The 24449-nt window shown below is 32.9% G+C and overlaps 3 protein-coding genes across 4 annotated transcripts; all 3 read left to right on the top strand.

Moving 5' to 3' along the window:
- Positions 1 to 1022: 1022 nt before the first annotated feature.
- On the top strand, positions 1023 to 4930 carry LOC102597240 (succinate dehydrogenase [ubiquinone] iron-sulfur subunit 3, mitochondrial-like). The gene is made up of 4 exons (XM_006355315.1): positions 1023 to 1283; positions 4137 to 4375; positions 4447 to 4656; positions 4729 to 4930. Exons 1-4 carry the CDS (start codon positions 1023 to 1025, stop codon positions 4928 to 4930), a joined length of 912 nt encoding a protein of 303 aa, XP_006355377.1.
- Positions 4931 to 5766: 836 nt separating this feature from the next.
- LOC102597568 (succinate dehydrogenase [ubiquinone] iron-sulfur subunit 3, mitochondrial-like) lies at positions 5767 to 15171 on the top strand. Its single transcript, XM_006355316.2, has 4 exons — positions 5767 to 6033; positions 12805 to 13043; positions 14654 to 14863; positions 14946 to 15171. The coding sequence occupies exons 1-4, from the start codon at positions 5767 to 5769 to the stop codon at positions 15154 to 15156; spliced, it is 927 nt and encodes a 308-aa protein (XP_006355378.1). The 3' UTR covers positions 15157 to 15171.
- Positions 15172 to 15861: 690 nt separating this feature from the next.
- Positions 15862 to 22860, top strand: LOC102589143 (protein SCO1 homolog 2, mitochondrial). 2 transcript variants are annotated; one of them, XM_015312320.1, is made up of 8 exons: positions 15862 to 16174; positions 18247 to 18364; positions 18485 to 18563; positions 19141 to 19341; positions 19454 to 19546; positions 19743 to 19875; positions 20005 to 20157; positions 22344 to 22860. In XM_015312320.1, the coding sequence occupies exons 1-7, from the start codon at positions 16104 to 16106 to the stop codon at positions 20111 to 20113; spliced, it is 804 nt and encodes a 267-aa protein (XP_015167806.1). In that variant the 5' UTR covers positions 15862 to 16103; the 3' UTR covers positions 20114 to 20157; positions 22344 to 22860. The 2 variants fall into 2 exon arrangements, with proteins under 2 accessions (XP_015167806.1, XP_006355356.1); XM_006355294.2 differs by having other exon boundaries at positions 20005 to 20138.
- Positions 22861 to 24449: the final 1589 nt, after the last annotated feature.

A 24449-nucleotide genomic window follows, 5' to 3' on the forward strand; every position in this document is an offset into this window, starting at 1 on the left:
TTTCATGCATATGTTTTAACAATAGCCATTCCCTATTCAGTGTGGGGATTGTTGGGTTTTAAAGGTGTGAACGGGAAATGAAGGGTTGTGACTATGCCGAAGGGTTGTGACCTTTATGAAAGGTTGTGTCCTTTCTAAAGGGTTGTGACCATTTGAAAGGTTATGCCTTTTCCAAAGTGTTGTGACCTTTCTGAAAGGTTGTCTTCTTTCCAAAGAGTTGTGACATTTACCCTTTGTTGGCTATCTTCCCTTCTTTTGCATACAGTTCTTACAAAACAAAATCGATCGATCGTGTCTGTGTGTGATTCATTGCTGTCATTTTGAGTTCGTTGAAATTATCGAAGTTTGAGGTACTGCTACTTCTTTAATGGTAATTAATCCATTTTATCTTGGGAGGAATTAATCTGCAACATCGCGTACTTGAGAGGATTAAATTTCTTAAGGACACACAATGGGTTCTATGGACTCGAATAGTTCTTTGTGTTTTTCTTTTCATCTTTTATTATTTCTGATTTGCTAATCTGAATACATGAGATAACAATCAATACAATATATATATACTGATTTAGTATCAAGTTAAACGGAATTATCAGCCTTAAAGATACCAATACATTATATGATACTGATTTGAGACTTTTTTTTAATTGTCGAAGTCATAATATTATATTATACGGATATATATTAATCGAAGTTGAACAAACTATAATTACTGATTTACCAAATCGTAAAATACCGAAATTGAACTTCAAATAGCGAATTAAATTAGAATAGTAATAATATAATATTTTAAAAGCTAAATATTAAAATTATGATATCAAAACTTTCACACCGTATCAAGTTGCGTTATAAATTGAACCACCGTCAAGCTAAAAACCAAATGATAGTGAAGCTTTGACACGTGGAAACTAGGTGTCTCTTGTATAATCCACTTCCGTGCATGCATGCAACTATATAGTAATTGAATTATTCACAATTATAACAATAGATTAGTGTTCTTCTTACAATCTTCAAAGAAGGAAAAAATGTCAAGAAATTTGATAAAAGAGGGGATGAAGAAAGTAGTTGGGCGTTGGAGAAAGAAGGAGTACTCTAGGTTTCCTATACTTGAAGGGCATCCAATTGCAAAACAACATGGAGAACAAGTTGTAAAGTCTGTTGGGAACCTCAAAAGAGGTGATGATAAATGTAAGGAATTCAGAATTTATAGATGGAGTCCTCATAATCCAAACCAAAAGCCCTATTTTCAGTCTTTCTTTCTTCACCTTCCCTCTTGTGGCCCAATGGTATGTCTTATTCTAATTTTTTCTTGTGTTATTTTTGTAGTTTTCAAATGCTCAATATTTTATCCAACTTTAAAAAAAGACTTATCTATGTTATCCGTTTAGAGTTTTGGCTTATCTATGTCATTTCTCTTTGAGAAAAAGACTCATTCATTTCATTATTTGTTAATCAAAAAAAGTTTTTATTTTGCAAAATCATTTTTACACGTGGCCAAATCGTTAACTAAATATATTTTTTAAAGAAAAAGGTTCATCCATTTAAAGGTTGACTCATATATGCAATTTCAGTTAACAAATAATGAATGACATGGATGTGTTTTTTCCCATGAAAATGACATAGATAAATTAAATTTTTAACGTATGACATAAATGAGCCAATGACATATTTAAATCTTTTTAGAATATACGGATAAAATTTTATAGCTAAATAGCAAAATGTCTAATTTAAAATTTAAATTGTTAGATGAGATCCTCACAAACTAAATTCAATACTATTTTTTTCGAGTATGAAAAAAATGAAATTAAATAAGGTCGACTAATGAATTGGTTGACAGTCAACCCTTGTTACCCCAGAGCATTTTCCAATTCTTCATTTAGGGCCGGTCTGGAGAATCACTTAGTAATTGAACTTGGATTTAGTGCACTTATAACTAATTACTAAGGTACTAATCTAGTACAGCCTAGTAATGTTGGCAGGGGCAGGGGCAGCTGCAGGGGCAGCTCGACAGTCTTAAAAAAAAGACATGTGCCTTAGGCCTCGAAATTTAAGGGGCCTCATTTGTAATAATAATAGATTATAAGTTATTATTATTTTAACAAACATTGAATACTATTTGTAGAAAAAGTAAATTTTCATGAAAAATGAAGGAATTATTAGAAGAAATTTGACATAGTTGGAGTACTACATCTCATGAAAATAATTTTAAATAAGAATGGTTATATTATCAATTGAAAATTTGAACAAATCAATAATATAAAAGTTAACAATTTAAGTTTAAAGTTTAAGGCCCTGTTTGATTTTTGCTTTAGGCCACTAATATGCCTGAGCCGCCCCTGAATGTTGGTTTGTGACGGCTTGAATGTGTCCACCACCCGTCAATAGATTAGGTCAAGAAAGAATCGTACGGAAAGTAAAATTTAAGAATAACAAACACAAAATGTTTACGTGGAGTAAAAAATTGAGCAAAATTTTCAGAAGGGCAATCAAAAAATAAGGATCAAATCAAAAGGATAATATTTGGATGGAAGGCGCCTCACAGTAAAAAAAATGAATTAATATTCCTTCTTCATTATTTATTTAATCGTTTTATTATTGTGTTTTCGTGTTCTTTTTTCTATTTTCATTACTTATATTTAAATAAAAATGTAAGTGATCTTTCCGACTTGATCGCTATATTAATTTAATTATTACATAATATTTTATTTAATAATAAAATGAATTAATTATTGTAGTAATGATATTGATAATTATATATCTGAAATTTATCAAAAACATGACCATACTTATAATTTTAAAAACTTTGTAATCAACACAACAAATATCTAGATTAAGGAAAATCCTAAAATAAGACACATGGTACCTTGTGCATTGTAAGGTACATGCGCCCTTGCGCCTTACTCTACCTTCTCTTTGGGATCCAACTCTCCAAACACGACGATAAGCCTGCAAGTGTTGGAAGAAAATTGCTTGCTTGCGCTGAAGTTTGTGGGATCTCTCATGCTATTCGACAATTTGCCGTGTTGAATCAAATCAACACTGTAAAAATACAAAATTCTTATCTATATTCGACAAATATATATTCATAATTTATATTTTTTGATAAATATAGAATATAGATAAGGATTTTGCGTGTTAAATTTTTGCAGTGTTGATTTGATTAAACACGGCAAAGTGTCGAATATAGATAAGTTTTAAAAATTTTTACTGTTGAATCAACTCAACATCTGAAAAATCAGAAGAAAAAAACACAAAAACACAACAATTAAACGATTGAATAAATAATCTAAGCACACAATTTCCAAGAACATTAATAACAATTCTAACTAAGCACACAAATTGCAAGAACGTCATGAATCACATGTTTGACAAAAAAAAAAATCAATATTTATAATCAATCATATTTTATGACATTGTTCAAATATTTTTTTGAAAAATAATTTAGCAATTCAAACATCACTCGGTATATACAAGGCAAGTTTATCTATAACATTCAACAGTGAAATTCAACTTTATGACATCATCATTCATTATAAGACAAATTTGTAGACCATCCCGAAGCCTTCGGGATGGCTCAGTTGGTTTTAAGAGTGGTTATTCACACGGATGATCCGGGATCGATCCCCCCTCAATGCCTTCTGAGTCGATTCTGTCGCATAGGGCTTGCCTAGTGCGGTTTACATCCCCTATATGGTTTGCAGGCTATTACACAGTGGGGGGTTTACCCAGTGCGCACAAAGTGCTCACCCAAAGGGCAGAGGCTGTGGCAGAGGTTGTAGCGGCTGCGGGTTATCCTGGGGTTCCAAAAAAAAGTTTGTAGATGACTCATTCTTCCCAATATTAGGAGGCCGTATAGTTTCAATTGCTAGATTAGGTAATTAGTAGGGTTGCAATCACATTGCATAGTAATTACACACTATAATAATTATAAAAATTATATTCTATGTCATATCCATATAATTTACAGAAGTGTGATGTTTGGTTAAATAAGTCTAATTATATCGTCAAATATTTTTTATTCAAAGAATAAAAATTGACGAACTTTAATGTAATTGTACTACCCTTTACCTCCCCGTTGAGGGTTGTAGAGTGTAATTGTATCATGCTAAATTTAGTTGATTTGAATTTGTTCATTGTAGGTTCTAGATGCATTGCAAAAGATAAAAGGAGAGGTAGATTCGAGTTTAACTTACAGGAGATCATGTAGAGAAGGGATATGTGGATCATGCGCGATGAACATAAATGGCGTTAATACAGTAGCATGTCTCAAGCCTATTGATACGGATACGAGCAGGCCAATGACCATAACTCCTCTTCCTCACTTGTTTGTCATCAAAGATTTGGTCGTCGATCTCTCTGATTTCTATCAGCAGTACAAGTAAGTAATTTCCCCTTCGAGTTATTTTAATTTCTAATCTTAGTATTGGAGTTGTGTTTGTGATAATGTAGGTCCATTGAGCCATGGCTAAAGACACGAAATCCCCCGCCAGACGGGAAAGAGTATAGGCAAACACCAGAAGAAAGGAAGAAGCTTGATGGCTTATACGAATGTATATTATGTGCTTGCTGCAGTGCTTCTTGCCCTTCTTATTGGTGGAATCCTGAGGAGTTCCTTGGACCTGCAGCCTTGATCAATACCTATCGATGGATCTCCGACAGGTTAATTAATTCTTAAAATCATACAAAAACATGGTTCATATATAATTTTTGATCAATTGTTTGTTTTTTCAGTCGAGATGATTTTGCAGATGAGAGATTGCAGGCAATAACAGAGGACGAAAGGCGTTTATATCGATGCAGGGCAATAGGAAATTGCACAGCATGTTGCCCTAAGAGCCTTAGACCTTCTGAGGCCATAAGAAAGATGAAGACCAAGCACTTAACTGGGATACCAGTGGAGACTCTAAGCAATAATATGAAGACTAGCCACTAAACTGGAATGCTGTTCTGTTCTGTTGTGCATTGCAAATTAAGCATTGTTGTCGTCTTATTATTATAGTTTGGCATTATATTATATGTTATCTCTATTTTCTCTCAATTGACTGACACAACCAAATCAGGAAGAATATATTACGCGATCCATAACAAGACCTAGATCCATAATCAATAATCCAAATTGTTAAAGCCTAATTCGACATTCGATCTGCTCAATAAAGTAGTCACGCATTTTTAGCATTAATTAATTCAAGAAAATAGTTGAGATATTATCAATTTCTTTTTTATAAATGCAATTATTAGTGATATTTATATTTTAGCACTTCGTATAAATTTATAAAGAAATAATTTAATGAAAATTAATAATTAATATAGATAAAAGTTTAAACACTCTTTAGGTAAAACTTTTTTTTGTTTTTATAATGATACTCCCTCTTTCCATTTTCAATTGTCATAGTTTTCTTTTTTAGAGTTAAAATGATAATAATTTTGACTAGTATTTTACGATGTATTTTTTATCATATTGATATATAAAAATATTACAAGTTATAATATTTTTTTTAGTTTTTAAATATTTAAATTTTTAAAAGTATCATAATTTTAAAAATTAGTTAAATTGACTTTCAAAAATTGTAATATAAAAACTAGACAGAGGAAAGGGAGAAACTGTGAATATGATCGTCAAGGTAATTGACACGTGCAACCAGGTGTCTCTCTCTAATCCATTCAATACAAAGTAAGCTCTCTCATAATAAAGAACACGTAAAGCAAGCAGAGAAGTGTTTTTCTGTCCATATTTCTGGGGGTCTTCATTCAAAGAAAACAAGAAAAAAAATGTCAAGAAACTTAATAATAAAAGAAGGGGTAAAGAAATTGAGGCATTTGAGAAAGGAGTACTCTAGGTTCCCTATACTTGAAGGGCACCCAATTGCACAACAACATGGAAAAGAAGCAGTGGAATCTGTTGGAATTCTCAAGAAATTAAGTGATAAAGATAAGAAGATGAAGGAATTTAGGATTTATAGGTGGAACCCTGATAAACCTAACCAAAAACCCTTTCTTCAATCCTTCTTTGTTCATCTTCCTTCATGTGGCCCCATGGTATGTGATTTTTCATTGTTATCGTAATTAGTTTTTGTTAAGTTGTTTTTATTGTTAGTATGCAGTGGAGTTTTATCATTGCTTTTTGAGGGTTTAGGTTTGTTGTTGTACTAGTTGTATTATATTGTAGTTCTTGTTTTTTATATTTGTTTATTGTGGAATGTCATGTGTCAGGGTTTTTGCAAATTGCAAATAAAGAGAGTGTACTACATAAACCACTGAGGGGTGATTCTGAAACTAATAAGTGGTTATTGCATTATTTTGTTTTTCTGATAGGGTTTGTTTGCATTGTTTTTCTTGTTAGTTGCTACGTTCTCTTATTATTCTCACTTGAGGTGAGGTGAGAGTCTTTTGAAAATTGCCTCTCCTGCGTGAGGTAGTAATAAGGTCTATGGACATTCTATGAACATACTTTACCTGTACTTGTGGGATTCTACTGAATATGTCGTCATCGTTGTTTTTATTGTTCGAGTCTTTTCTTCCCTCAATAACTAGTAGAGAAAACAAAATAAAAAACAAATTCGAAACAATATAAAAATATTTTTCTCAAAGAAATAAAATCGAGCCCACTGAATGCACAGTGTCCCTTTAAAGAAATTATTCCCCTCAAGTACCCGAGGTTAATGGAATATATCCTCCCAGGATAGAACAATCTTACTCACCGGTGTATAGGTACCTAAAATCACGGTGTCAGCGAACTCTCAACGGCAGTAAAGTACACTTAGAATACTAGATTTAATAGTAGTAGAAGAAGTCCAGAAAAATTTGTTCAACTAAAATGAGAGGAAATCCCTCAATTTATAGAAAACAAAGGGTAGTGTGAAAAAGTTCTTATTGTACCTTACCGAAAAGGTCACAAACCTTTGGAAAACTCACAATCTTTCGGAAGGTCACAACCTTTCATAAAAGTCACAATTTTTCTTAAAAGTCACAACTCTTCATAAAAGTCGCAACTTTTCATAAAAGTCACAACTCTTCATAAAAGTCACAACTCTTCATTTTTCATTCACACCTTTTAAAACCCAACAATCCCCCGCATGAATGGGGAATGACTCCAAGACAAAGAAACAGACAAGTATGTGTACTTTACAAGCAAGAATTAATTGCATCTGGATAAGTAGGTTTCCCCTTGGACTTTCCGTAGTGAACATATGTCGGATATATATACTCGATCAATCGGTAGATGCAATATCTTTGAACCATCGAACTTTGGTGTTTACCTAGACAACCATATGTCACACAATTAACCCTTTACCGTTTATGGTTCTTACGGTTGTGTTCGTTTCAGCCATGAATACCTCCTGGTTTCATGAGTGTATATAGAATAGGCTTTTGACAATAATTCTCTTTGAAGCGGCTTACACTTCACACTTACATAGGTGATTTCTAACAGTGTCATTGTGTAGATACACTATTTGGTCAAGCTTGCCAAACTTAGCAAATCATTAAAAACTTTAAGCTTTATTAACTCATTAACAAGCCTTAATGTTTTAACCTCGTTCCTGAACATTATCTTCATTATGAGAGTGGATTAAGTTGATTGACAATGTCGAACCGTCAGTCACAACTTTGTTTTTCTCCTTGAATCTAGCTCTTGGGATCTCCAGTCTGCTAGATAGAGTTACCGCCATGATGACTTGTCCTAAGCCGTAAACCCATTCCCTTAGATGATCTTTCAACTTTCTCTCTAGTTAGGACTTTTTGTAAGTGGATCTGACACATTATCATATGACTTTACATAGTCAACTTTTGTAAGTGGATCCGACACATTATCCTTTGACTTTACATAGTCAATTGTGATAATTCCACTAGAGAGTAATTGTTTTCTAATGATATTATGTCTATCTCTTATATGATGAGACTTTCCGTTGTACATCATGCTTCATGCCCTACCTATTGCATCTTGACTATCAAAGTGTATGCATACTGATGCCAAAGGTTTGGACCAAAAAAGAATATCTATCAAGAAATTTCTGAGTCTTTCAACTTATTAACCGGCTTTATCTAGAGCACCTAGCTTAAAGATCATTGTAGACCTAGCGATACATGTATTTTTTCGAAGATTTTCAAGAGACTGGTCTTCTACTAAGAGTAAATACATATCTACTCATGGATTTTACCTCATTTAATTTGTTCGGTGATTCAATTTGCATCACTATATCCTTTCAATACTGTTGGATATTGTTATAATGCAAGACATAGTTTTGAGTATTTCTTAAATACCCCAAAACTCTTTTCATTGTCATCAAATGAGTTCGATTGGGATCACTCGTGAACCGACTCAATTCATTAATAGCACATGCTATATTTGATCGCGCACACTTCGTGATATACATCATACTTCCCAATACTCTAGCACAATCCAATTGTGAGTCACTTTCGCCTTCACTCTTTTGAAATGCAAAGCTCACATTTATTGGAGACTTGACAATATTGAAATTCAAATATTTGAACTAGTCAAGTACCTTTTCAATGCAATGAGACCGTGACAATGCTAAACGTTATGGAGTTCTAAGGATTCTTATACCTAAGATCGCATCAACCACTCCAAGATTTTTCATATCAAACTTGCTTTCTAGCATACATTTAGTAGCATTTATGTCATTAGTGTCTCTATTGATGATCAACATCATGTCACCAATATACAAACAAACAATGACCTTGTGATTTTAATGTGAACACATTTATCACTTCCATCATTCTTAAATCCATTTACCAACATGGTTTGGTCAAATTTCTTATGTCATTGTTTGGGTGCTTGTTTTAGTCCATATAGTGACTTAATAAGTTCGCACACTTTTTTTTACCAGGAACCACAAAACTCTCGGGTTGTTCCATGTAAATTTCTTCCTCCAATTCTCCATTTAAGAAAGTTATTTTCACATTCATTTGATGAATTTGGAGGGCATATACCACAGCTAACACAATTAACATCCAAATGAATGTAATTCTAGTTACTGGCGAGTATGTGTCGAAAGGATCAAGACCTTGTTTTTGTCTAAAGCCTTTGACAAAAAGTCTTGCTTTATATTTATCAACAGTTCCATCGACTTTCATTTTCCTTCTGATGATTCACTTTGAACCCAAAGGTTTATTTTCTGGAAGAAGATCAATTAACTTCCAATATGGTTGCTCAAGATTGCATCAATCTCACTATTGACACCATCTTTCCAAAAGGATGAGTCTACAGAAGACACAAGAAATGTTATAAAATCATATTCGAAGGAAATAGATGTCCTTTGACATTTACTACGCCTCTGAATCTCTTTATCAAGTATATTCTCTTTTTTTCTTTCCAAGGTTTTTTAAACCCTTCACTAGACTACTCAAGTCTAATTTTACAGTCTACAATCATAGGTCCTATTTTAATCCTTTTAGGAATAGGAACTTGGACTTTGGCTAGACACCCCCACACTTTGAAATATTTCAAGTTGGATTTCTTTCATTTCCATTTCTCATATAGAATAGATTGTCCTGAACAAATAAAACTGCTTTCGTTCTGAAAAGATAACTTTTTGTTGTTCCCTTTTGCAGTAAGGATAGTTCCTCCACACAAGTTTTGTGGTAAACCTGAACTTAAAAGTAATGCTCAAAGTTCGGGTATTTTTTTCCATTCTACAATTTCATTAGATTTAGGTGAATAGGACAGTAGTTTGATGGATAATTCCATTTTCCAAACATATTTCTGCAAAAGGAGATTTATATTCTCCATCCCTATCACTTCTTATCTTTTTCCCAACTAATTTTCAACTTCAATATTATATTGTCTAGACATTTCTATTGCTTCATCCTTACCATTCAACAAATAGACATAGTCGTTTCTAATGCAATTGTCAATGAAAGTTATGAGATACTTTTTCCCACCATGAGATGGTGTTGACTTCATATCACAAATGTCAGTGTAAATCAACTCTAAGGGATTAGAATTCCTTTCAACAGATTTATAAATGCTCAGCATACTTAGATTCCACACAAACATGACATTTTTATTTATTGCACTCAAAGTTAGACAAAACTTCTAAGTTGATCAGTTTTCTTCCAAGGTTTTGTAATTGACATGCCCCAAGTGTTCATGTCACAAACAGTTTGACTCAAACAAGTAAGAACAAATAAAAATATTGAGTTTGTACAGCTCTCCGCGAGGTAGCTTTTTCTCACAAATATTTTGTTCCTATTTCTTACATTTGTGTGATACAAACATTGTTTAGAGTCATCACCTTGTCAAATGTCCTTTTTGGAAGGACCTTCCCATAACTTTCAATTTGATTGTTATAGAACTACTCATGAACAAAGTTTCATCGAGTCCAATAAAGACAATATAGTCCAAATGCTTATTTTACAAAACATGACAAATGACTATTTACCAATATTCATGTCTATACAATAATTATATTTAATAGACATATCTTTGCATGAAAAATCACAACATTTTAAGTGACACTTTTTCATAAAAGAACTCAAACATTTTGAACAAGTTTACATATAATTTGGTAGTTTCATACTAGCCATACCATATACTAGTAAAAGAGAAACTCAACGACCACAATATCAAATATACTCCAAGAATTTGATGGGTCTAACATAGTACAAAAGTATCATTGAATTTCATATCTTGTGCTCCAAATTAAAATTAGACACTAAGTCTAATTTTATCTTTGTCATAAGCAAAGAACCCCCCACATTTTAAATATGATCTCAAAAATATTTTTTAAATAGTTGAAAATAATTTTTCCACATATTTTCCCAGACTATCAAAATGTCATTGGCAGCATGCCTCTTTTGGAAATATTATTCTACAAAAGAATTATAGTGCTTCAATTCTCTTTGACAATCTTTACATAGTGTCAAAGTTCATTCCTAGAGGCACCTATTCCAGGCACAAAATCACACACTTTAAGTCATTGGTCTTTTTTCTATCACAATTAGACATACCAATTAGTATTTAGAATACTAATAATAAAGACAAATACTTTTGTACAATTTTTTCTATTTAACAGTGAAGTTTATAGAAAACAAAAAGTACAACACTGACTTATTAGATGAAATTTTCATATTCTTCAAACCAATTGCATAGTCTTATTTATCCAGAGTAGAAAACTACAAAAGTTTTTTTACTCTACAAAAATCAGACATAATCAAATTCATAGGGAGTACAAAACTATAAAAGTTTTTTTTACTCCAAATAGAATAAAACATATTCTTAGATTGTCACATAGAAATGTTTTTCTTTTCAAATAGTCTTCCAACTATAACATTTTGACATACTATTTTATAAAACAAAAATGTGCATCTCTCATTCTGCAAACTAAAGAATTTTAAAGGCAACACTTTTTGCCAAGGAAAATTCATTCAGAAATCATATGGTTTGCAGATCTTTTTCCAAAGACATACATGATAGATATCAAAACTGTTAACTTTTAAAAACTATTTTCCAAACTGTTAACTTTTAGAAACTATTTTCCTCCTTAGATAAATAATAAGAAGGTTACCTAGTGTAATTTTTAACCGAAATACCACCAGTTCTTCTAGTACATTCTCACTTCGACCTTGCTAAACAAAGCACCGAATTCTAGAGAAGTAATGCATTAATCTTCTACTTCCATGATATGCTTCTCTCAATTAATAGAATACAAGAAATACCAACAGTATACTAATTTTCTTAAGATTGTTGTTCATCTTGTATTCCTAAGATACTTAGAACAAAACTTTGAAGAACTTGGTAAGAAACAACAAAGTTTAAAGAGTATTTTCAAACTAGAAAATTAAAACTAGTAGAGAAAATAGAATCAGAAACAATATAAAAATATTTTTCTCAAAGAAATAAAATCGAGCCCACTGAATGCACAGTGTCCCCTTAAGAAAATTATTCCCCTCAAGTACCTGAGGTTAATGGAATATATCCTCCAGGATAGAATGATCTTACTCACCGGTGTATATATCGGTACCTAAAATCACGGTGTCAGGGAACCACTCAACAGCAGTAAAGTACACTTAAAATACTAGATTTAGTAGTAGTAGAAAAAGTCGAGCAAAATTCGTTCAACTAAAATGAGAGGAAATCCCTCAATTTATAGAAAACAAAGGGTAGTGTGAAAAGGTTCTTATTGTGCCTTACCGGAAAGGTCACAAACCTTTGGAAAAGTCATAATCTTTCGGAAAGGTCACAACCTTTCATAAACGTCACAACTTTTCATAAAAGTCACAATTTTTCATAAAAGTCGCAACTCTTCATCTTCCATTCACACCTTTTAAAATCCAACATTAGAACCTCATGAACATTTCTTATAACTATAAATTAAGGAGAACAAGAGTTGATTGAAAATAATACAATTCAATTTAGTTTGAAGAAAATTGAATGATAGTCCTCGTGCGCATTTTAACTAATTTTATGAGTATTTGGGTGGGTTTGGTTCTCAATGTTTTGACAAATGAGAAAAAAATTGCTTTATATTTTGTCTCTGCTGGATTTTGAACCTATTTTGACTTTAGTTATGGAGATTAAGAAAAGAAGGAATGATTTAGTCCTAGACACATATCATAACATTTACTATGTGTTAGCTTTGACTTCAGGTTAAAATTTTTCCAAATTTAGGGAAGTCGCTTCTTTAGGTGTGCAATATAATTTTTTTCTCTTTGTTGTAAATTTTAGGGGAAAACAGAATTTGCTTCGAGCCTAATAGTGTCTTATATCTATAGTAACTAGTATGAGCGTACTATTAATAATAAGTTTATTAGACGCACTCAATTTAGTAAATGTTTTTTTTTTTATAGGTTCTGGATGCATTGCAAAAGATAAAGGGGGAGGAAGATTCGAGTTTGAGTTACCGAAGGTCGTGTAGAGAAGGAATATGTGGATCATGCTCAATGAACATAAATGGTGTTAACACCGTAGCATGTCTCAAGCCTATAGATACAGACACTAGCAAGCTAACTACCATCACTCCTCTTCCTCACATGTTTGTTATCAAAGATTTGGTGGTTGATCTCTCTAATTTCTACCACCAGTACAAGTAATTTCCCTCTCCTTTTCTCATTTCATCAAGTTATTTAATTCCGATTATACGTCCATAAGTAATGTTCGATGTAGACATGCCATGTTTGACATTGATGTTTAGAAATATCACCCTATTGTTTAAGTTTACTCAAAAAGATTCTGGTAGTCACTACTATAGTAGTACTTATTCTGTTTCAATTTATGTTGCACTATTTGATTAGGTACATGACGTTCAAGAAAGTAACTAAGACTCTTGAAATTTGTGGTCTAAAGCAAGCCTCAAGACATTTTTATGAAAGATAAAAGAGGAATTTTAAAGTTAAGTTGTTTCTAATTATGAAAAGTGTAATATTCTTTTTGGACAATTTCGAAAGGAAAGTATGCTACAAAAACCGGGACGGATGGAGAATATTTGCATGTACAAATACTTGCAACAATTTATAGTCGAATCTTAATTAATTAGTGTCATTGACTAGATCTGTTTCAAGTTCACTATACCTATATTTTAGGTTTAAGTATCTACATACCCTTAAAGTTGTCCGCAAAATTCACTTAGACACCTTAACATATCCCCTTTCCTATTAGACACTCAAATCTTAAAAAATAAATACCTATCAAACATTTTTTTAAGACCTGGTCAAAAGAGGAAGTGCGTGTAATACACTAAAATCACCTCTTGTCCACCATTGTTATTTTCTAAATGAAGATTTTAACATAACTAAGTATGAATTTATTTTCTTCTTTTTTCTGTTAATGTTTTCTTTTTTGTTCCTATTTCAAAATCGATAGTATTTTTTTTTTCTCAAAATAAAATAAAATTTGTTCATTCTCTTTTTGTTTTGATTTCAAATTTACTTTCTGTTTCTATTTTGTTACGAAGAAAGAAGGGGTGTGGATCAAAGGCAGTGTGTGGGGCCTCCATATTTTTCGGAATGGTGATCTCCATTTTTTCCGACAAAAAAACTTAGATTATGTTTTTCATTTTTTCTAACAAAGGAAATGAGGGTAGTTGACTCCATTTTTTATTAAATTTAAGCATAAGCTTAGAAGAAGTAAATTTATAAAAAAAAATGTAAGGTGTTGCTATGAATAATTGGTGGCAACAGGTCTGCAATTTTGAAAGAGAAAGAAGAAAGAAAGATTGTTATTTTTTTAAAAAAAATAATGAGAAACAAAAAAGAAAAAACTAAAAAGGTGTTGATTAAATGGTTCACGCGCCTAACAAGGTGTGGGTTACACTTTTTGTGCCGCGTGTGCACAAAGTGTCTAATTCATAATAGTCAAGGTGTTCAATATGTACAAGCCCCAGTTAAGGTGTTTAAGTGAATTACGCGGACAACTTTAAGAGCTGTCGATGACTTAAGCCTATATTTTATAACCTTTCATTTTCAATAGATGTGAATCTGCAATCTAGAGTAATTAGCAGAGTAGGTCTAGAATGGATGATCTTATTATGTCTACAAGTTCTAAATGTTTTTGGTGTGTGCGTATATAGTTACACTGAATCAATGAATTAATAATGAGTTCATCAGTTGAGTTGAACTCTGTGATAGATTCGGCCTCACATCGACAATTATATATACATTGGAGCATGGTGCAAAAAATGAATGTTGTGGGTGTTTGCAGGTCTATAGAGCCATGGTTGAAGACACGAAAACCGCCCCCAGATGGGAGAGAATACAGGCAAACACCATTGGATAGGAAGAAACTTGATGGCTTATATGAATGCATATTATGTGCTTGTTGCAGCACTTCTTGTCCTTCTTACTGGTGGAATCCCGAGGAGTTCCTTGGGCCTGCAGCCTTGCTCCATGCCTATCGATGGATCTCGGACAGGTTAATTCTTCAAAACACCAGTCGAATAAATACCAAAAATATGGTCATTTCACTCCGATAATTAATTTTCTTTTTTCTTTAGTCGAGATGAATTTGCAAATGAGAGATTGCAGGCAATAACAGAGGACCAAGGGCGTTTGTACCGGTGCAGGACTATAAAAAATTGCACAGCATGTTGCCCGAAGAGCCTTAATCCTGCTAATGCCATAAACAAGATGAAGACTATTCACTTAACTGAGAAGCCAATCGAGGATCTTGAAGCTGAGCCCGAGCCTCGTTTTGGGCAAGCCTAATCTAGTGTGTTCATAGAAAATATATTGTAGCACGTACAAGTCTATTATAGCACGTAGCAAATATAAAGTGTGAGCGTAGTTTGTCTATGCTCACACTTTAAGATTGTTATAGTTACATTTTAATTTAAAGTTATAGATATTCTTCAAAGTTCAAATTACATTACTATATCAGCTATCTGGCTCATGGCCATCTTCAGATTTTCACAACATAATGTCTTTCATTACTTATTACTGATTGATTAAATTGAATTTCATAAAGTAGAGATGGAACATCAGGTAAGTGAAAATGTCACGCCCACGTCAAATTATATGTGATCTATATAAATTTATTAGTTACTTTTTGTAGTATATATTTCAAGAAACTAAAATAAATATTTATTTTTAATTTTTAATTTAAAGTTAAAGCTTAACTACTTTAGAAGATTGTTAAAGATTAGGGTTTGTTTGAATGAACTTTTAAAAAGTAGTAATTTATAAGTTAAAAGTTACAAGTAGAAGATATCCTACTTTTGACCTTTGATTTATTTTATATCTTTTTTTTACCTAAAATCGAAGGATTAAAGTAACTTTTTAACCTTTTCAAGTACCTCTAAAATTTAAAAAATATTTAAAAATTAAAAGCACCTAAACATAAACAAATCCAAAGCGGGAACTAAGTCGCCTCAAAATTTACATGAAGAAATATGTAATAAAAAATATATGTAAGAGAATAAATTTATCTCTATACCTGTGGGAAAAGTCACCCAAAAGGATCTTGGCGCAAAAGTCCAAAACGGTGCCGTTTTGCTCATCACCTTCTTCGCAGGATTTCCATAACCCTTGCAGTTGATATTCAGTAGAAAAGAAGATATTAGTATAGAGAATAGTGCAATTTGTTACCCCATAAGTTCCAATTCTAAGATACCCATTTTTGTTTACTTCACATAATTTGTCAAGTTATTTGCAAAATGCAAGTATACAGGTCTCTCTTAAATTCAATCAAGAACCGTTCTATACAGACCCTTAATACATATGAAAGGTAATGTGCATTTTTTATAATCTATACTCAATCACACACTGTTGAAATTTTATGGGTTTTGGTTTTCTTGAATTTTTATGGTTTCGATTTTTATGGGTAATTTGTGTTTCTATAACTTTTTTCTGTATTATGGAAATTTTATAGTTTGGTTTGGTTATTCTTTTGTTTAAATATGGTTTTTGTAGTGTTTTGCCTCCAAATATTCTGTGTAGTCTGTTGGTTTGTTACTAATCTACTTAGATTTTGAGAAAAAAATGTGAGAAGATTCGTCCCTTTACGAACCTCAAACTGTTTGGTTGTTGGAAGGGGGAAGTAAGCAAGAAGAGATGAAACTGTAGTGATCTACTTCTCCTTAGTAAGAAGCATTTCTAATTTCTTTCCAGTTGCTAATGAAGTTGGAGAAAACAATATTGGTATATTTTCTTATAAATGGACGGATTGAAATAGCATTATGAGAGAACAAAATATGTTAGTGAAAGCTCTAATTATGATGTTATTGATGCTTGGTTGAATAGTAGGAGAAACAAATTTTGATGAACACACTGGTTCTAGTGTTCTATTGCATTTAATATGGTTGATGCGGAGTTAGTTATATCTTTTGCCTTAAACTTGAATACTAGAAATAATAATGTTGAGAGTACCTTTGCATAGATGATACTTAATATAAAGCAAAATTTGAAATATCTAGGTTAAAATTCCAATTGTATGACTGTTAGAAATGTGGAAGTGTGGGTGGCATTATCGTCAAAGTTGCTTTTATGTCTGATTTCAGCTATAACATGGCTTACTAAAGTTCCTTTTGATAAACATTGGTTAAGGGGTCTTGTAGAATTAAAACTTGTCTAACCTAATGTGTTACTTGTGGTGTTTTGGGTTCATGAGTTTCAATTGGTAGCAGGGGGAGGCTGTCTTGGATAGATAGATTAAACATGCTATGTGGCTCATGGATTTCTCCAAGAGACATGGAGGTCCCCTTAGAAGGAAACTTTGTGAAGTTTCAGTTTATGCGTAACAACTCTTACTTTCACCCGTAACTATGTACTTCTTATAGTGGCCAACTGTCTCTTTCTAGTTTCTCCCTTAGGCATTTTGTAATTATAAGGTTGTAAGATCCATCATGAGCAAAATTTGATTTTGAGTAAGAGACTAGTAGTAACTTGCAACAACAACATACCTAGTGGAATCCCACTTGGGAGGATGGTGAGTAAATGACTAGTAGCAACTTCCATCAGGAAAATAAGGGAGAAACTTATAAGTCTAAAATGTAGCAAATAATTACTACTGCCTCACATAGAGGCTAAGTTGGGGGAGCGTCAGTCTTTTGTTGCTATAAGGGAAGGGGGAGAGGATTGTTTCACGGCAAGTCAAAAAGAACTGTAAGTTTCCAATCTTCAGAAGCTTGATGTGGAGAATTTCTTAAATTTACTCTCCATCAGATTCAGCTTTGTAAGATTTTTGACTCATCTAAAGTTGCAGTTATACCTGTCCAAAGTTTTAGTTAGTCGAGAGAGCATCAGCTTCATGTGACAGTAAAGTATTGAAATGTAGATGATACTTCCACTGTTGTGAGCTTGATGTGTTAAAAGTAGGGGAGTGTAGATGGAGCTTTTTTACTTCTATTTTCTACAGAAAATGCCCATTTTGAATGCATAAAATGTATCTATGAGGAGAGATATGCATAATGCATTATTACCTTGTGAGAGATTAGTATGGACTTAAGACGTATTTCTTTTTTTCATTTTGAATTTACTTGCAATTATCCTGGCAAAAGAATCCAAAATTTGCAAGAAGAGAGGAACTCTCTATAGACATTCACTTCAATTACAATTGGAACAAGTCGTTTCAAGTTTTATTCCTAAACAAGTTATGATGTATTGGTGATGCAAATCAAGCCCTGTAAGTGCGCACTGATGCTTTCAATGATACTGCCTTCTCCTTTCAAAAAGAAATGGGGGGAAAAGAGAAAAGAAACGACTCAAATACATGTAGAACAGGAAGTATAAAAGTAAACCATTTCAGTTTCAAATTATGGAGTGCACTGCAATTTTTCTGATTACTTGTTTCATGTGTAGGTTTATCCCACCTAAGCGCTTCCATTCAGCCAGCTGCATGAGGTCTGCTAGAAAGACTTATGATCCGCCTTTATTAACTGGACCATCAACATCAAAATCTTGGAAACCTTATATATTAGTATTGCATTTGAACTCCATTTTCCTTTTGATGTGTTTTGTGACTGTTGTTGCATGTGCTCTGTGCGGTTGTCTATGGCTCCGTTATCTCAGTTGTCTTCATCTTATTTCTACTTTGCAGCCTGGAGCTGCTTTGGGAGGATTCGGTGGACTGCTCCTTTTTCTTCGTTATATTGATGAAAGGAGAGCAATTCCAAAAGGTGGGGCTCTGGGTATATATTTTAAGCAAAGCTTTATGTGTCTTTCAATACAAATACACCTCAATGCGGATTATGTGCTTTTGAATGCTGCAATTAATACTTTAGATGGAAACAAAAAATGAAGAAACAAATTAAGGATGTAGGTGTGTAGTGAATTAAGAAGTGGTACATGGCTGAGTCCATATGCTGGATCATAGCTCCTTACTTAAAGTGGTTATCAGCTTTTGTTTAATAATGGAGCACAAGAGATAAAGCCTCTTTTGGTTGTTAAACTTCTAATCTACTAAAAGTCCAGAACTATAGACTAAAATTATTTTCTTCCCTGAGTCCTACTTATCATGCAGCCAAATAGCCGCATACTGGATCATTGATAGACTTATTATGGCAGTCTCGGTATCTTTCTAGTTTATTGGACTATTTTCTCTCTTTTTATGTTTCCTTATCAGAAAGTGTTGGTATGTTTGTCCACTTGAATCATGCTCTTTTTGAAGTACCACGTGCATTTACTTTCTGATAGTTTTGTAGTGCCATAAATATTAATGATTGGTACACAATATAAAGCTTTCATGCCTTTCAGGTCAAGGCGAGAAATTTGAAAGAAGTGCAATTCAAGGGCCAATCATTGGCGGCCCATTCAGCTTGATTGATACAGAAGGCCATTTGGTTACCGAGCGCAACTTGCTGGGAAACTGGGTTCTTCTCTACTTTGGTTATACTTCATCTCCTGATGTTGGTCCAGCAGAAGTACAAAAGATGGCTAAAACTACTGATATTCTAGGTTCAACTCGGGTTCTTTGAATGGATATTATATTTTCTTATTTACTGGCTTATGTTGCTGATGTTGTTATTTTATTTTTGCTTTGTGGTCCTTTCTGCTTAATGTAAACAAGGTTCAAAACAGGATCATCATAAGATTCTCCCAGTATTTGTCACAATTGATCCTCAACGTGATACGCCTTCGCAACTTCGAGCTTATCTTAAAGGTCTGGATCTAGCTTCTCTGATCTCTTTCTCTCTCTAGGTTCTGGAATGAATGTCTTGGTTGAAAGAATTGTGGAAAGAGATCCCAACCGGGGGGTGGGCTTGAAGAGAAAAGGCTCAATCCTATAGTTGTCTCCTTTTATTTGATGTTTATTTCCTACACTTAAGCTGTGCTGATTTTATTTGCATGAAACACAGAGTTTGACCCAAGAATAATGGGATTAACTGGACCAGTTGCTGCTGTTAGACAGATGGCACAGGAATACCGAGTTTACTTTAAGAAGGTTGATGAAGAAGGAGATGATTATCTGGTAGAATCTTCTCACAACATGTAAGCCTCAAGTCCTATATATTGTCAAATAAGAAGCCCTCTCTTTACAACTATGGAAGAATAAACTCTCAGTTTCTTTTACCTGCGCTAGAGCAATTTGACAGAGTCAGATGTATATTGATGTAATAGGTATTTGGTGAATCCAAATATGCAAGTAGTTAGATGCTTTGGTGTGGAATACAGTGGGGAGGAACTGGCCGATGCAATAGTTAAGGAGCTAAAGAAAGCTGAGACATAGCAATACTCGAAGTGGATTTGGCGAAGTAAGTACATCATACTTAGGTTAGGTTCTTATATTACCCTTACATATCTTCATCATCATGTTTTATTCAATGGTTTCTAAGGGTCATAGTTCATTTTTTTGTTCTAAATGTACAACTTCATTACAGAAAATAAATATACGTGCTAGTAACCTTGTTTGTCTACCATTTTCATGTACAGATCTTCTCCAATTCTTTGTTAAATGTTGTATTATCATCCTCTTGGCCAATCCATGGCTATCTGCAGCAGGTACCCAGGGGAATAGTCGAGGTGCGTGCAAGTTGGCACAGACCCCACCGTCGTATAAAAATGAAAAGGATTTCACTTATCTGCATAAGACCCTAAAAACATTATATTATGAAATATGAAGACAGTGAAATAGGGACAGAAATCCTGCTAAATTTTTGTCAATAATGAAAACACACTAAATGGAAAATAACGTAGATTCTATCAAAAGTTGTTTCTGCCAAGAAAAACACGTAACACCAATAAATTCATGAGAGATTATTTCTAAAAGGGCTCCAGTAAGTCACGTATGGTTATAGAACTACTACTACTATAAAACCCATATGAGAGACATAGGAATGGGCTTTTTTTAAAATTCTTTTCTGTCCAAATAATGATGATGTCAGCTTCTTTATTGTCTTGTTTAAATCCCAAGTCTAATATTACATTTTACTCTAAAATAGTTTGGGAAAAAGGTTGATCCATGTGTTTTACTTCTATTTTATATTTGTAGCAAAAATCACATGAAAAATGTCACCCAAATGTTTTATTGTTCCCAGATATGTTGGCTGCGGAAAATCTGTCATTTCTTAATCAAATTGCTATAGCAGATAGCTTTTAGTATGTAGAACATGTTTTTCTTTCATCTTCCTGCCATATATAGTGGAAAGGACAGTCCGCCTCAAACCTTGACGTTGGGGGGTCCCAGTCACCAAGGGAGCAAGTGGGGAAAGAAGTCAAGAATAACTCCTGACTTCTAAGTTGAGTGGGGTCTGGCCTTGGGGTTTAGCGTATCAAATGGAAAGAATAGAAAAAGAGTTGGCTGCAGAATGAATGTCAGCTACAGATTGATTAAGAGTTTGATGCAGAGTAACTTAATAAAAGAAGTACTAAAGTATTAGAAAGGAGCCATCCTTAGTTCTTTTGCTATCATAGAACATTGTATGTACTTTTTTATTCTCTTTTGTTTGCTCCATCCTAAACTTTTATCACCTTGTATCAGCATCTTGAGAGATTTTGAATAACTAGTCAGATTTTGGGGGCCATGGGTTTAGAACATGTTATGCAAGGATTAGTAGTGTAGGGATTATAACACGTAGATTATTTCTTGTATGATGTTTAGTTGATATATTACAAATTAGTAGTGTATAATTGATATATGTGCTATCTTCTTAAACAAATATAAGTTTTTTTGCTATTTTATATGAGGGTTAGTTTTGTCTTGTTTTAATCCAGGTGTTACTACTAATACCTGCATTCTTATTTCACGTTCTGTCCTACATATTAATACATAGATTCCCGCACCACTTATGCAAGTATCAGTTATGAGGAAAAGAAAACAAGTAATGAAACATTGTATTTATTATGTGGGGTTTTATGTGGAGATTGTTTTTTTTAATGAATCCAACTAAACGACCCCTTAGTGTATGAGCAGTATCAGGTACAGTACCCTAGTGTGTAAAAATAGCTTGCGACTTATAGCCGGAGAACATTACTAGGTTGATTTGTGCTGAGCTTATAAGCTGATACTCTGCTTAACTATTATGTCAAGTACAGTACACATGCATGAAGTGTGTTGTAAACCATTAGTTCTGTCTTAAGAATTATTGGGATGGGTAAAATTCCTACCTTCAGTACCTGGGAACTTCTGCTACAAGATATCTGCTACTTTTTAGCTAGTACAAGTAGCGGGTACTCTTTCTACCAAGGTTTAGAAGATGAGAAAGAAATTACTTGGTTTTTTTACCTAGAATTTTAACTTTGGTTTCTCATGTTCTATCCCCGTTTTATTGAATGCGAGGCGGATCTATTAGATGAATCCTGTAATTCATTTCGCTCTATTTGGAGTTGCTATGTTCAAATACTCAATAAGTGAGTGTTTAAGGTTGCATTCTCACAATTGACATTTTCATGCCCCTTAATAGGTTCTCATGCTTGTATGAAACCTTTCTTACATCTGACATTTACATGTCCCCTAATAGGTGGAGCCAGACGTTCAATTTTTGCCTGTTGTCGTGGCCATTTAAGGACCTTTGTAGCAGCTGAGTTCGATTAGATGGGCTAGTCATCTCTCAACAATTTACTAGTTCAGAAAAAGTTTTGAAGAGAAATTTCTCTGATGCTTAGATGGTCAGAGGCTTGGAAAAAAAGAGAGAAGAAAACTAGCAATATCTTCAGTTTTTAGCAAATTGGTTCTGATACTTTTTGCCACCTTTTTTCTTGTCTGGGCTTAATGAATTTGGACCTGGTCGGTGGGTAATACAAAGTAGGTGACTGTTTGGTTGCCTAGCAAAAGTTTCATTCTATAATTAATTGGATATAAGACTCAGTCAAGTTTGAAAACATTAACTGAAGAAGGGTAACTTCTTGAATTTCAACCTCATTGTTGACTATATAGCTACTTACTTTTCTCTTAGGAGAAGTGAAACCAAGAAAATGTAATTTAGGCATTGTTAAAAAACATGCAGACGAGTTCAAAAAAGAGACTAAGGAGTTGAATTTTGAGTTTCTAAATTGATGTGCTCAATCCAAAGTTGATAATTCTATATTTGACTTTTAAAAAAAAAAAACTATTTTTCAAATACATGAAGTTGTGAACTTGTGATTTATAAAAAATTTAATGTAGTATGTAGTTTTTTAGTATATTAATTTTCTATCTATATATAAATAAATTAGAAACTAGTGCTGAAACTTTACATTATAAATTATATTGATCAATTCTCAAAGAGTGCATGCATGGTTATTGGTACTTCAAGGCTTAAAAGTCCACTTACAGACATTTACATTAAGGAAGACACAAAGAAGTTCGTGGATGGGAAACGGTGACAATATTACTATTTTCTTTTTGGTTTAATAATTCAACAATTCATTAAACTTATCAGTGAAATGGATTTAGACATTCAAATTATGATTTATTAAATTAAGCTTTTGAACACATGATAAAGTGTGTTTATTAAACATTTTTGTGTGTTCTCAAGTTTCTATAAAGTAACTATTAACCACATAATATACATTGCCTCTATTAGTTATATACATCAATTGAGATAAACTCAAGATTTTACGTTTTATTGATGTTAATCATGCTTAATTGAAGGAGATCACTATGTTAAATGATTAACCTATCTATATAATAAGCCTTTGAGAACACATACTGAAACTTTTATATAAGTTCAAATCAGAAAGTCTAATAGAAACATTTTATCATATGATTAGATGCTCAATCAGAAAAAGATTTTACTGACAAGTTCAAGAATGATGTAATAAACCTTTTTTTTTCCTTACTTAGACAATGTAAGACTAGGGTTGCATATTGGTTGGTTCGTTCAGTTTTGAAGTTTATCGATTCGACTTATTTGTATCGGTTTGTAGACATGCTAAATCATTATAGAATCATTACATGCTAAACCATTATAGAAGTAGACCATTAAGATATTAGTTTATCGATTATTGATCGTTACCGATTCGATTATTGATTTAACCGTTAAGATTTAACACACAAAAAAATCATTGAAGATTACTTAGAAACAAGGTGACAAACCAAATGAATCATGCACATGGGCTGACATATTACATAAACATCAACATATTATAGAATAATCGAGAGCTTGAGATAGTCAAATTTGAAAGAATGAAACTAAACTTAAGTCAAGGACTTTGTATACCAAATGTATAAATACAATTTATTAATTTACTATCGAATTATCAGTTAATCCTTTAAAAAAATCTCAGATCGTCAAAAATCGACAATCTAATATAAAAAGTCAAAATCATTATCAACGATAAATCAACATATATTTTTCAATTTTAATTTCGACTTCAGTTCGATTTTAAACCGCTCTACTAAAACAATGGAAAAATAAAGCAAGAGTAGGTATGTGGACCATCTCCAAAACCCTTAGAATTAGAAAACAGCTGGCAGCCATACGTGAGCTGCTCAAAGTCTCCTACGTGAACTCCTCTCCTTAATTTGACTTTGTTCAAAAAAGATTTAAAAAAAATAGTAGAAAAAAAAAGAAGAGAAAATAAAAAATAATGAAATAAAAGATTCTGCCAACACTAAATAGTTTTATTCCTCTAAATATCTTGAG

This window comes from Solanum tuberosum, unplaced genomic scaffold (assembly GCF_000226075.1).
Source record: "Solanum tuberosum cultivar DM 1-3 516 R44 unplaced genomic scaffold, SolTub_3.0 scf00185, whole genome shotgun sequence".
NCBI classification, from domain to species: Eukaryota; Viridiplantae; Streptophyta; class Magnoliopsida; order Solanales; family Solanaceae; genus Solanum; species Solanum tuberosum.

Bases quoted from the DNA above. Each gene is read 5' to 3' on its own strand.
- LOC102597240 (XM_006355315.1), top strand. From the start codon at position 1,023: ATGTCAAGAAATTTGATAAAAGAGGGGATGAAGAAAGTAGTTGGGCGT. The intron at 4,376-4,446 runs GTAAGTAATTTC...GTGATAATGTAG, and splicing joins GATTTCTATCAGCAGTACAA to GTCCATTGAGCCATGGCTAA. The intron at 4,657-4,728 runs GTTAATTAATTC...TTGTTTTTTCAG, and splicing joins TATCGATGGATCTCCGACAG to TCGAGATGATTTTGCAGATG.
- LOC102597568 (XM_006355316.2), top strand. From the start codon at position 5,767: ATGTCAAGAAACTTAATAATAAAAGAAGGGGTAAAGAAATTGAGGCAT. The intron at 6,034-12,804 runs GTATGTGATTTT...TTTTTTTTATAG, and splicing joins TTCCTTCATGTGGCCCCATG to GTTCTGGATGCATTGCAAAA. The intron at 13,044-14,653 runs GTAATTTCCCTC...GGGTGTTTGCAG, and splicing joins AATTTCTACCACCAGTACAA to GTCTATAGAGCCATGGTTGA.
- LOC102589143 (XM_015312320.1), top strand. From the start codon at position 16,104: ATGCAAGTATACAGGTCTCTCTTAAATTCAATCAAGAACCGTTCTATA. The intron at 19,342-19,453 runs GTTCAACTCGGG...AATGTAAACAAG, and splicing joins TAAAACTACTGATATTCTAG to GTTCAAAACAGGATCATCAT. The intron at 19,547-19,742 runs GTCTGGATCTAG...CATGAAACACAG, and splicing joins ACTTCGAGCTTATCTTAAAG to AGTTTGACCCAAGAATAATG.